The sequence below is a fragment of the Monodon monoceros genome, unplaced genomic scaffold, assembly GCF_005190385.1.
Source record: "Monodon monoceros isolate NGI ecotype Baffin Bay Population unplaced genomic scaffold, NGI_Narwhal_1 Super_Scaffold_18, whole genome shotgun sequence".
NCBI lineage: Eukaryota > Metazoa > Chordata > Mammalia > Artiodactyla > Monodontidae > Monodon > Monodon monoceros.
In genome coordinates this window covers 46,065,010-46,077,810 of record NW_021703774.1, presented here as the reverse complement: position 1 = coordinate 46,077,810, position 12,801 = coordinate 46,065,010, and the positions used below count along the sequence as shown (strand labels likewise).

Genomic DNA, 12,801 nt, shown 5'->3' with positions numbered 1-12,801 from the left:
TCCGTGTGGAAGGGCAGCCAGACACACCCGGCTCTCAGAGATCCCATCGGGAAACTGGAAACTGCCTCTTGTTTTATCTACCAGGCCAGTCCCTCTGGTTCCCTGTCCTTGGCCTAAAGGGCTGTGGAGCAGGGCCCTGGTACTGGCTGCTGAGCTCCTAGCCCTTCCGCTGAGCGGCTCGTACTCCTTCCCATCTCAGGGTGGGTCCTGGTGGTTCTATCAGCCAGTTGCTTCCTTACAGTTCTCTCTGCATGTGTCTCAGCATGCTATTTGTGGTGCTTCCTCTTGTAGTCTTAGGGAGCTTTCTGCATCCTCTAAACTTCAGCGAGTTAATGATTTGGTTATAACACTCAGTTTGTGCCATGGTGAAACAAATAGGACAGCATCAATTCAGTAAGCACGGCGATTAACCAAGCTTGATGTGTGATCTGTTCTGCACTGTCATGCATCGTGTGTTCTGCACTGTGCTGGCACTGGAGACATAAAATGGGATCTCTGCCCTCAGGTTGCTTACCATCCAATGGAGATGTCAGACCATGAAAACTAACACTGATCCTTCCGATAAATAGTGTAAACAGGGATCAGAGAAGGGTGATTGACGGTGTCTTAGGTGGAGGCAAAGATTGGAGGTAAGTCTCAAGTGAGCCTGGAGCAGAGGTTGTCAGTGCAAAGCCCCTGCCCACTTTGGGGACCCTTAATTGGCTTTAGAGCAACTTGGATACTCTGAAATTATACGCCAAATGTGAATGCGTGTCCACGTAGGCACTTTCTAGTGATCTTCAGTTTTCAGCTAATTTTCAGTCAGATCCTGGGCCTCAAAAGTCTAAAGACCACAGGCAGAGTGAGGAAAGAAGAAGGCTAAGGGTAAACATCAAGAAAAGCACCAGAACCGGGAGGGATAGGGAAGTGGGCGCAGACAGAAAACCCTCAGAAGGGTCAGAGGGAGGTGAAGAGCAGATCCTGTCTGCTCGAAGGAAGGAAGGGTGCTTCAGAGAGCGTCGGGGGAGCATGGAGATTAAGAGCAGGGCCTGCAGAGCCAGACTGCCTGAGTTGGGTCCTGAGTCTGCCTCTAAGTAGCTCTGTGAACTCAGGCAACCCTTAAATGCCCTGTGCTTTGTCTGTGAAACAGGAATACTAATAGTACCTATCCTGTGAGGCGCTGGTGAGGATTCAAGCAGTGCCACACGTATAGTACTAAGTAATATATAAGAGTTCACTGTAACTGTTTGCAGTGGGTGCTGTGTTCATTGTAACGTTTGTTATAATCATTATTAGTTGCTGTGAGAGTCAGTAGGATTGAGAAAGTAGGAAATGACCAGCTAACCTGAGAGAGAGCAGAGCCAGTTGGGTCATTGTCACGGAAGCAGCTGCCCTGAGGTTAGCATGCCGCAGACACATGGCAGGGGAACCAGTGAGGGTAGCTTATTCTCACCCCAAAAAATTTGCTGCTGAGGAGAAGGAGAGAAGGAATCATGGATTAGAGCGGAGGAAGCAAGATTAAAAGAAGGGTAGTTTTTTTTCTCTTAAAGCAGGGAAGTAATGAGCACGTTTCCGCGCTGAAAGGACAGTGCCATTGGAGAAGAGATTAAAGAGAGTGGAGAACTGATGCCTTTGATGGCAGGTCTCCACGGGGGCTTGAAATAAACCCAAATGTAAGCAGAGTAGCTTTAGGAGACAGCTAAGAAGCTGGGAGGAACGCATAGATAGAAGGTAACACAGCTAAGCACAGAGGTGAGGAGGAGAAGGGAGGGAGTCTGTGTGTGGAAGAATCTTTATCTAAGATGGTGTCTTGGAAGCGAGGACATCTGCCAATAACAAGGGCTTGGGTGGAATTTAGAGCTTGAGGAGAAAAGTCAAGATTTGGAGCAGCCGCTGCAGTGACTAGGAAAGGGAAGTAAGTCATGGGGACCAGAGGCTTTCGGGACCCTCGTCCTCCTGAATTGGGAAATCACAAGTTTGTACTAAAGCCACAGACCCAGCAGCTGGGTGGAGAGGGGGAGGGAATGCATGATTGTTTTAACCTAAGCCAGGAGACAGGGGTAGTGAAAGGTTTAAGGAGGTCATGCAATAAAGCTGCTGGTGAGGGGAAAGCAGACCAGCCAGCCACCTTTTCTCCTCTCAGAAGTCTTCTGTTATCCTTAACAAATGCAGACCTGATCCTAGCACTTCCCGGCTAGGTCCCATTTTACCAAAGACAGAACAAGTCAAGAATCACAGGAGGACTCAATGCTTGGGCCTTAACGGGGATGTGGTGTCTCCATCCCATGAGGGCAGCACGTGTGTCACTCTGAGTCCCTGGAAGACTCACCAGCATGACTGCATTCACAGCTGAGTTTTATTGATCCTACCCTCAGAAGACCAGTCTAAGTGTGGCCTCTTCCCACAGGGCCCCGTGGAGCACCTCCAAAGATGAACACTGAGGTCTCAGAGAAAACCTCACTCATGGCCAAATTCTGAGGATACACAAGATAGGAAAAAACTTTTCACAGTGAATTCCTTTCTCATATGGCTGGTTCCTGGTTGTACTCTTTGAGGAACCTCCTTATTTTTATCTCCAACCAAAAATATCTCAGCTTTACACCTATTTTCATGCACATTGTCACCATCAAATGCAGCATCTCTAACCATGCATAGTCAAAATAAGGTACTTGACTATTGATTGATTAATCAGTTATTGCTTTTGAAATCCTGTTGCTTATATACAGCAGAAACTAACACAACATTGTAAAGCAATTATACTCCAATAAAGATGCTAAAAAAAAATCTTACTGCTTAGTTGAACCTTAAATTTTATTCCCTGGACATTTTTTAAAAATCCCTGGTTAGATTAATTTTAAGTAGACCACTGTAGAATTCAGTAGTCTTGAGACTGAGATTAGTCAGATACTAGCTAATTGCTAAAACCAGCACAAACCAAGGTAGCACAGCTCTTCCGTGTTACTGTAAACTTCAAGTGATGCAACAGTGTTTTCTGTTTTGCAGGTTGGATCAGATAGTAATTCACGTGGGAGCACTGAGCTTGAAGGAGTCACAAGAACTGGTATGTATGTGGGTCCATCTGGGAGAGACCACTTTAGGGGCCTCCATCTTTATGCTTGAGTTAAAATCAATATCATTTTTGCTAAATATTGGATGCTGGAGAGTGTAAGGTGTAGGACTGCAGGGAAGCCAACACAGAGCCATAAAGAGAGTAGCCCAAGGTGATAACTGCTGTAGCAGAGCGTTTAATAGGAGACAGAGGCACCTCTTCTTTTGGGCGAAGTAAGGATGGCTATGGAGCTACCTAGTTTGCAGGTAAGGAACAGAACTTGAGCCAACCTAAGTTTTCTCTAGGAAGTAAAAGGCAAGGCCATCTGCTGGGCATAAAGGAGATGGAAATGGGGTTCAGAAATGAGAAGTGGTAAAAACTGAGAATTGCTGCCTGGAGAATGGAAGAGAAAACTTAAACAGAAAAAGATTGTCCCCACCCATGTTTATAGCAGCACTGTTCATGAGGTCGAAGCAACCCAAGTGCCCATGGACAGATGAATGGATAAAGAAAAGGTGGTATATACATACAATGGAATGTTTTTCAGCCTTAAAAAGGAAGCAGATCCGTCTTGTCACATGCTACAATAGGGGTGAACCTCCTTGAGGACATTATGTTAAGTGAAGTAAGCCAGCCACTAAAAGACAAATACTATATTCTTCTTCTTATACTATGAGGTATCTAAAGTAGTCAAATTCATAAAAACAGAATTAGAGTTAGTCCCGCTAGGGACTAGGGGGCGGGGGAAAGAAGAGTTGTTTAAGGGGTATAGAGTTTGTCGTCTGCGAAAAAGAAGCAGGCTGTAAAACAAAGAAAAGCATTTATTAGGGGTCCTTTTTTAAAAGTTGACATATAGTTGATGTACAGTGTTGTGTTAGTTTCTGGTGTACAGCAGTGATTCAGTTTTATATTTATATATATAGGTACAGATATATAGATATATAGATTAAGCAGTTATTGCCTTCAAAATTCTGTTGCTTGGTTGAACCTTAAATTTTATTCCCTGGACTTTTTTTTTTTTTTTTTTTTTGCGGTACGCGGGCCTCTCACTGCTGTGGCCTCTCCCGTTGTGCAGCACAGGCTCCGGATGCGCAGGCTCAGCGGCCATGGCTCACGGGCCCAGCCGCTCTGCGGCACGCGGGATCCTCCCGGACTGGGGCACGAACCCGCGTTTCCTGCATCGGCAGGCGGACTCTCAACCACTGCACCACCAGGGAAGCCCCCTGGACATTTTTTTAAATCCCTGATTAGATTAATTTTTAGTAGACCACTGTAGAATTTAGTAGTCTTGAGATTGAGATTTTTTTTTTTTTTGGCTGTGTTGGGACTTTGTTGCTTCGTGGGCTTTTCTCTAGTTGTGGCAAGTGGGGGCTACTCTTCGTTGTGGTGTGCGGGCTTCTTATTGCGGTGGCTTCTCTTGTTGCGGAGCATGGGCTCTAGGCGCGCGGGCTTCAGTAGTTGTACTTGTGGACTCTAGAGCGCAGGCTCAGGAGTTGTGGCGCATGGGCTTAGCTGCTCCACGGCGTGTGGCATCTTCCCAGACAAGGGATCAAACCCGTGTCCCCTGCATTGGCAGGAGGATTCTAAACCACTGCACCTACAGGGAGGTCGCCGAGATTGAGATTAGATATTAGCTAACTATTAAAACCAGCATAAACCACAATAGTGCAGCCCTTAGTGTTACTATAAACTTCAAATGATGCAACAGTGTTTTCTGTTTTGCAGGATCAGATATATATATATGCGTTTTCAGATTCTTTTCCATTATAGGTTATTACAAGATATTGAATATAGTTCTCTGTGCTATATAGTAAGTCTTTGTTGTTTATTTTATATAAAGTAGTGTGTATCTGTTAATTCAGCATGGATGGACCTAGAGAATATCATACTTAGTCAAGTAAGTCAGGCAGAGAAAGACAAATACCATATGATATCACTTATATGTGGAATCTAAAATATGATACAAATGAACTTATTTACAAAGCAGAAACAGACTCACAGACATAGAAAACAAATTTATGGTTATTTGGAGTCTTAGAATTACAATTCAGGGAGCACAGATTCCAGCAACCACAGAACAGTGTCCCCTCTGGGAAACAAAAGGCAGGAGTTTTTAAAGGAAAACAGAGAAGCACACTTAGTTTCCAAAAGTTTTTTGTGAAGAGTTGTGACTGGAAGGTATTGTATTCTTTTTTTTTTTTCCTGTTACAAGTTATTGACTCGTCAAGTGTGTTTCACTTGTTATCAGTAAAGGCACACTTCTGCACAGTTCCGCAGGATGCCTTTCTCAACAGAGAGCTGCTGCTTCTTTTTTTTTTTTTTTTTTTTTTTTACGTCAGCAGGGTCAGCACAGTCACAGTTTAACAGGATGGAGCCCTAAAGTATAAAATGGAGTTCCTGCTGACAGCTCCTTCCAAAACTTTCAGATCTGCAAGATGAAAAAGTTCTAGAGTTCTATTTCACAACAATGTGAATATACTTAACAGCAGTGAACTGTACACTTAAAAATGGCTAAGATGGTGAATTTTTTTAAATTTTTATTTTTTGGCTGCACCGCGTGGCTTGCGGGATCTCAGTTCCCCGACCAGGGACTGAACCCAGGCCACGGCAGTGAAAGCCCGGAATCCTAACCACTAGGCCACCAGGGAACTCCCAGTGTTGTATTTTTCTTGGTCACAGTTTTGAAAAATAAATTTTAAAGTAATTAATTTTTTAAAAAGGATTGCCCCAGTGGTGCTAAAAACCAACCAAAGTTGTAAGTCATAAATTTGTCATACCACCACTCCACACAGGTGTGGAGATTTTCTTCTAGGTACACTCTTCAACCAGAACATAGGAACAAGAATGCAAAGACTGGATTGCTCTGGGTTTAGAGGTGAGCAGGTTAGGTGGAGTAATATTGTGGCGAGGGAGGAAGGAGTTAAAGTTGCTAGCAGAAAAGTAAACCATGTGGTAGTTTTGAGGTCTTTGTGAATCAAGTAAGAAAAGAAAGTACAAAGATGTTGTAGCTTGGACTGTCGACTGAAAAAAAATGTACAACCTAAAAGTTGAGAATTACGTTTTATTCAGCAGACTTACTGAGGATTTAAGCCTGGGATACAGCCACTCAGCAAGCTCTGAGGGACTGTTCCAAAGAGGTAAGGGAGGAGCCTGGATGTATAGGAGTTTTTGGCTGGAAAAAATATATAGTTGAACATCAAAAGATTATTGCTAATCATAAAAACACGCATCTCAAGTTAATGATTTTAGTGTTTTCTTGTATGGTAAGGTGCAAGAGATTGGGCTTATTGAAACCATTCCTTTGATATGCATGTTTTTCTCCATCCTGAGTTCCCCTTAGGTCGCACCGACCTGGTGCCTGCAGTGGCTGATGGCTGTTTGGCGGAAGCATCCTCTGTTTACTGAAATGGCAGGGACATTCTTTGTCCACATAACCATGTCCTCAGAATTTAGATATTCTGATTCCAAAGAGCGCAATGACTTGATCTAACCCCAACATCTTCTTGTGGGTTTTGTTTGATTCTGTTTCCTATTAATTGAATTTAGAAATGGAATGTATACTGTATACTTGCAAAACCACAATTCAACACTCTTAGGCAAGCCACTAGGGAAGACGTTACTATGTGATTGCTTAGTAAGCCTAGAATCAGAACTTGGAAACTTGATTTATCCTTTTTACACTTGGTTTGTTCTTCTTAACAGTAGATCTTTCAACTATGGTAGTGTAATGGAGGAAATTTTTTTTTTCCCTTCTCTTTTCAATTGCTTTCTTCTGTGTGTCATGTGAGTTTTAAAATATTGTCATGTATGACATGACAGACAGTGTCAACCATGGGGTTCAACACTAGAATAGTATAAAGATAATCTTAGTATAGAGATAATCCCCTGCTATAGGGATAATCCCCTGCTGTGGGATAATCTTGCCAAGGAGACAGTAATATTGGCATCTGCTTAGACATAACTCTCCATTGGATGATGCTTGAATGGGCACTGCCATCGACTGTCTCTGAAGTGGTTTCTTTTCCTTCCTTTCAGCTAAGGTTACCCTACTGCTCTTGTCCTAAACAAGGTGCTAAATAAATGATTCAAATATATCACTTCCAATCCTGTGTCAATAAAATCCTATCCAGTGTCTTGACTGTTCTTTGGACTATATCCCAATCTCTTTTTGACTCTCCTACTTTACTTGTGGAGAAACTTAATCACATCTATTAGACATAGATATCACTAGCTTAAGTCTCAGAGGAAAGCCGTTTTTCCCTTTTAGGCAGTGGGGCATGTTTCAAAGCAATCAACAACATCTACTGAGTCCTGCTATGTGCTCAGCACCATGACTGACCTGAACACAAGAGTCAATAAGATCTGACCTCTGCCCTCAGGGACTTCACTCTACTTGGAGACCAGTAAGATACACAACTACCTCACAATGTGTTAGGTTTAAGTACTCTGCTTGAAATAGATAAAAAATATTATGAGGGCCCAGTGGGAGGAAATGTTCATTTTTTTCTGAAGGAATGTGAGTAAATATCAGAAGAGTAGTGCAATGTGTCTTCTGTGATATGTATAATCTTTTTCTTCTCAGCCTTTCTCAACTGCATTTCCAATCTGTAATATAAATTTTAAAATATGACTAATATCTTTGGAGAGGAAAGACAGTATCATCCAGTGGGCTGAACACTAGAAGAGAAATGACATGTGCAAGTTTCTCTATAATTAACAGTTATAGTTTATCAAAATGAACTGCTCGGGCTTCCCTGGTGGCGCAGTGGTTGAGAGTCCGCCTGCCGATGCAGGGGATGCAGGTTCATGCCTCGGTCCGGGAAGATCCCACATGCCGCGGAGTGGCTGGGCCCGTGAGCCATGGCCACTGAGCCTGCACGTCCGGAGCCTGTGCTCCGCAACGGGAGAGGCCACAACAGTGAGAGGTCCTCGTACCGAAAAAAAAAAAAGAACTGCTCATGTCTCCTTAGCAAGTTTTTTTTGTACTGACAAAGTCTGCAGAAGAATAAGATTAAATACACAGCTCACCTCCACCAGAGGTCTCTACTTTGCAACACCTGGGATTTTCCTGGTAATGACATTTATCATTAAATGTAGTAATTTTCCACTCTCTAGTGGTACATCGGTTGGCAAATTTGAAGAGTTTGTTGTTAACCTCTAGTATCTAAGCTGTAGGTGAATGTAACAAATCGTTTACTCCAGGATGGTTGTGAAATTGTGATCTATAACAAGAAACAGGTATTTGGTCTTTGTCCCATTTCTGGCACAGAGCTCCAAAACCCTCGAATTCCTGGAGATAAGAACAATAAAGGTGTCTCTTGTTATGTTAATGAGGTGACTTTTAGAAAGTACCTAAGGATGGGGGCTGGTCGCCAAGAGCACCAGGCATGAAAATTAGGGGTTGGAACTTTCAGTTAGAGTTGATATGATCGACCCTATTTGAACCAATCCCCAATGGCCAATGATATAATCAATCATGCCTATGTAGTAAAGCCTCCATGAAAACGCCAAAGGACAGATTTCAAAGAGCTTCCAGTTTTGTGAACTTGTGGAGATTTGGGGAGGGTGGTGCACTTGCACTGAGAGAAGACATGGAAGTGTTGTGCCCTTTCCCCATGCCTTGCCCTATGCATCTCTTCTATCTGGCTGTTCCTGAGTCATATCCTTTTATAAAAAGCCAGTGATCTCATAAGTAAAATGTTTCCCTGAGTTCTGTGAGCCTCCCCAACAAATTAATTGACTGAAGGAGGGGGTTGTTGGAACCTCTAATTTATAGCCCATAGGTCAGAAGCACAGGTGATAACCTGGCATTTGAAATGGGGGTAGGGAGCTAGTCTTGTAGGACTGAGCCCTTGACCTGTATCTCCAGATAGATAGTGTCAGAGTTGAGTTGAATTGTAGGAAACCCAGCTGGTGTTTGAGAATTGCCTTTTGAGGTGGAGAAAACCCCACATTCACACACATCAGAATTGTGACCAATGGTCTTCTTTCTTCTTTTAAAGGCCCAACATGCAGCAAAAATAGGAGCCGATGGCATCGCTGTCATTGCACCTTTCTTTCTCAAGCCATGGAACAAAGGTAGGTAGATAGGTCAAAACGCACAGTGCTGTACATGGTCCGCTTCTTTATGCCTTCATTCCAAATGGTTGTATTTAACTCATGAAAGTAAAGTCTTATGGACTGGAGGCATGAAGTTGCAATGGTACAGTAGTTCTCCGGAATATTCAGCCTCCCTGGACCCATAAAAGAGAAGAAAAGACTCCATTAAAGGACTTCAGCTCTTTTGTCAAGTAATCTGAGTAGCTCATCCACCAAGCCCTGGGTCAACCTACAGGTGCCTGTGTTTGGGTCAGGTGTCCACTTTTGGCCAATCAGTTGCATAGAGTGTCAGAGTCACATGGCAAAGCATGAGACCATTTTTCTCAGCAAAAGAGGAATATAAGTAATGGACATTTTGAGACTACATGTACTATTCAAATTTGAGTTAAGTGATGAATCTGAAAAGAGATTTCACAGAAATATCCATTGTCTTCCAAAATATCAAATTATTGTTTTCTCTATGGAAACTATTTGTGGTTTCCAGGTATACTGAGTCTTTTTAATCCTTTTGATTAGCAAAAATGCAGTACAAATTTTAAAAGGATTAAAAACAGACAAAATGTCATTCGCATGCATGATTAAACAAATCCATAGCTAAATGTATAACAGGTCAAGATTGTCATGAAATATTATCTGTTATCAGTAAAATAGTCGTTAATATTGGTAAGTAATTTAAATACTGCTATTTGGGGAATTTAGAATGAACATTTTTAAAGTTTTTTTCAGATGGTTTTAAAAAATTTTGCATAAGACAAATGAAAAATAACAATACACAATAATTTTGTCAAAATATTTATTATCACAGTATTCAAATGTGTTCATAAGCTTCTCTCCCACTATTCAGTGGCATCCAGATGTAAGCAATTCTGCTGGATTTATTTATCATCTGTAGTAATATTGCTGCTGAAGCTCAAATTGGATGATGTAGAAAATCCCAATTCCTCAGTAAACCAGAGTGAACTGTCTTCTGATATATCTGAATTTCTCTCCAAAAGGGAAAGGTACCAAACGCTGGTTGAGATGTGCCACTACTTTTATGACTTCCCATTTTGAGCAGATGTTGTTTATCTTTTTGTTGTAGAATTTACTGTTACAACTTTATTCTGATCCTAATGCAAAGTCTTTGCTGTTCACTGACCACACTTACCCTTCTGGGTAAGAGGAAAAGGATCCTGCCTGATGGGCTTCTGATTTTTGTAAGAGTATTTCATGAGCTTCTCTTAATATGTGGGAAGATTTGCACCAGTTTTTTAATAGCTCTTTAGTATGGTAGGAAACTGATCCTCTTATTTTGGCCTTTCTACAGAGAGGAAAATAAAACTTTGAATAAAGTGAATTGCAAAGACATTGCAGTAGCAGTCTCAGTGGTCAAGAATTTTTGGCTTCCAAAAAGGATGGTTGCATTTCATTAGACGGTTCTTTTTTTTTTTTTTTTTTTTTGGCTGCGCGGCCTGTGGGATCTTAGTTCCTCAGCCAGGGATCAAACCCATGCCCCCTACATTGGAAGCGTGGAGTCTTAACCACTGGACCGCCAGGGAAGTCCCAAGGTTCCATTTTTACTGGGGAAAGCCAGTGTTTTACACTTGTTCACACCATGACTTTTCCTGCTGTTTTTTCAGATGTCCTGATTAACTTCCTAAAGGAGGTGGCCGCTGCTGCCCCTGCACTGCCGTTTTACTACTATCACATTCCTGCCTTGACAGGGGTAAAGAGTAAGTACTGCTTCTTTTCATGTTTCTTCACCTTCACCTCTCACATCGTACCCTATTTCACTAAGAAACCCCGACTCCACCCCACCTCACCCTGTATCACGAAAGCATAAGACTGTTGACTAGATGGTTCCAACAGCTCCAAAATAAGTCACTCTTATCAAAAATAAGTCAGCCCTTATCAATCATTGACACCACCTTATAATGGAAGATTTTTAAGTATGAAAGACGAATTGACCCCTATGTACTTGTAGCAGACAACTTGTGTCTGTCACACACACCCTTCCGTCTTATGTGGGAAGACATAGCCTGTAAGCCCCACTAAGACAGGGATTGGGTCTACTTTGTACCCTACTGTGTTCTCAGCACTTGGCACACAGGAAGGTACTCCGATCTCTTCTCACTTTTCTTTTAGGTTTTCTTTTATCATTATCATACTTCTCCAGCAAGAAGATTGTTACAGTTAGATGAAATTTATTAGGAGGTTATTTTTAAAATGCCATTCCTTTCTAACTTCCTTAGAAGAAAAAATAGAAGTTGTGCTTTATAAATATCCATCTATTGTCTTCAAGGAACAGAAGATTTAGGGTTACAATTTGATAAGTACAGAGGAACTAGGAGGCAAGAGCAAGTGATCATGTTCAATATGTTCAATCTGCAGCCAGTTGCAGCTGAGAGCAGCCCCTGGCAGCTCAGTGCAGATGTGTGGCGCTAGATGAGATGTTCTCTGTTATTTTCTGGGGGTGTACCGGTGAATGAGACATTTATTGTTTTGAACAGTTCGTGCTGAGGAGTTGTTGGATGGAATTCAGGATAAGATCCCCACCTTCCAAGGGCTGAAATTCAGTGACACAGATCTCTTAGACTTCGGGCAATGTGTTGATCAGAATCGCCAGCAACAGTTTGCTTTCCTTTTTGGGGTGGATGAGGTAAGTTTCCCCCTGGCATATCCCAGCAGGTTAGTTTCCCTCTGCAACAATTGATGTAGCCGCTTATATAGTAGCATCTTTTCTCTTCTCTTTTTCATCAAAGTTAATACTCTCTGTCTGTTTCTGATCAGCAACTGTTGAGTGCTCTGGTGATGGGAGCAACTGGAGCAGTGGGCAGGTAAGCAGGACTCATTTTTCCCAATGCTTATTAGTGTAAAATCCCCCACAGAAGCAGTCATCACCTGCGCAGTTGTATTTCTTGCAAGTACACCTTTTCTAATAGAAATTGCCTTTCTTTGCCACATTCTCTTAGTGAAAAGGAATGAACTAGGGCTTAGCACTTTGTTAGCGACTCAGTCACTCTTACAAGAAGCATCTGTTGCAGTTAGGGGTGAGGCACAGAAGCTGAGAGCATGCACAGAACTTCTTTATCAGAAATTATTTGGTTACAAATAACAGAATGCCATTCAAACTAGCTTATGTGAAAGAAGGTAAGTTATTATAAAATTTCATAAAACTCAAGGGGAGGAAGTGCAGTGAGGTCTCAGAGAAGATGAGAACCTAAAACTGCAAAGCTCTCAACAGCCAAGGCAGACCGTTCTCCACCTGTGGCCCTTTGGACATCCCTTTATTTGCCTTTCTCTCCAGATGGGCTTTCTCTGCTTCAGCATGCATGTGGCCAGTCATGGGACCCAAATGGGGCATCTCAGGATATCACTGGATAGCACTGCCATGTCAGGTGTCCATGTAAGGTCCGGTCAGCTGCAGCTAGGAAGGTAGAATCGTGTGGCCTGATGTCTACTCAGCAGAAGGCCTAGGGACATTCAATTTGGCATGTCTACTGCACATGTTAACCTAGTTCAGTAGCAATGTGCCTGCAAGCAGAATGACTGAACTATTTACATTAACTGAAAGTGTATTTCCTCCCTGTGGGAAAAGTACAGGGGAAGCAAAGTAATACTCATAGCATATCTTGGTGAGCATGGCTTTGATGAAGAGTAGTTGGGTTGGATGTAATGGTAAATAATGGTTCGTT

The 12,801-nt window shown here is 42.4% G+C and overlaps 1 protein-coding gene across 7 annotated transcripts in view; it reads left to right on the top strand.

Annotated features, from left to right (window-relative positions):
- The window catches only part of NPL (N-acetylneuraminate pyruvate lyase), a 49,375-nt gene that overhangs the window by 15,557 nt on the left and 21,017 nt on the right, over positions 1–12,801 (top strand). For all 7 annotated transcript variants that reach the window (XM_029227358.1, XM_029227352.1, XM_029227354.1 and 4 more), the window contains 5 exons: positions 2,983–3,040; positions 9,031–9,106; positions 10,747–10,839; positions 11,617–11,765; positions 11,897–11,943. In XM_029227358.1, coding sequence (XP_029083191.1) covers positions 2,983–3,040; positions 9,031–9,106; positions 10,747–10,839; positions 11,617–11,765; positions 11,897–11,943 — 423 coding nt within the window. The remainder of the gene's footprint in view (positions 1–2,982; positions 3,041–9,030; positions 9,107–10,746; positions 10,840–11,616; positions 11,766–11,896; positions 11,944–12,801) is intronic.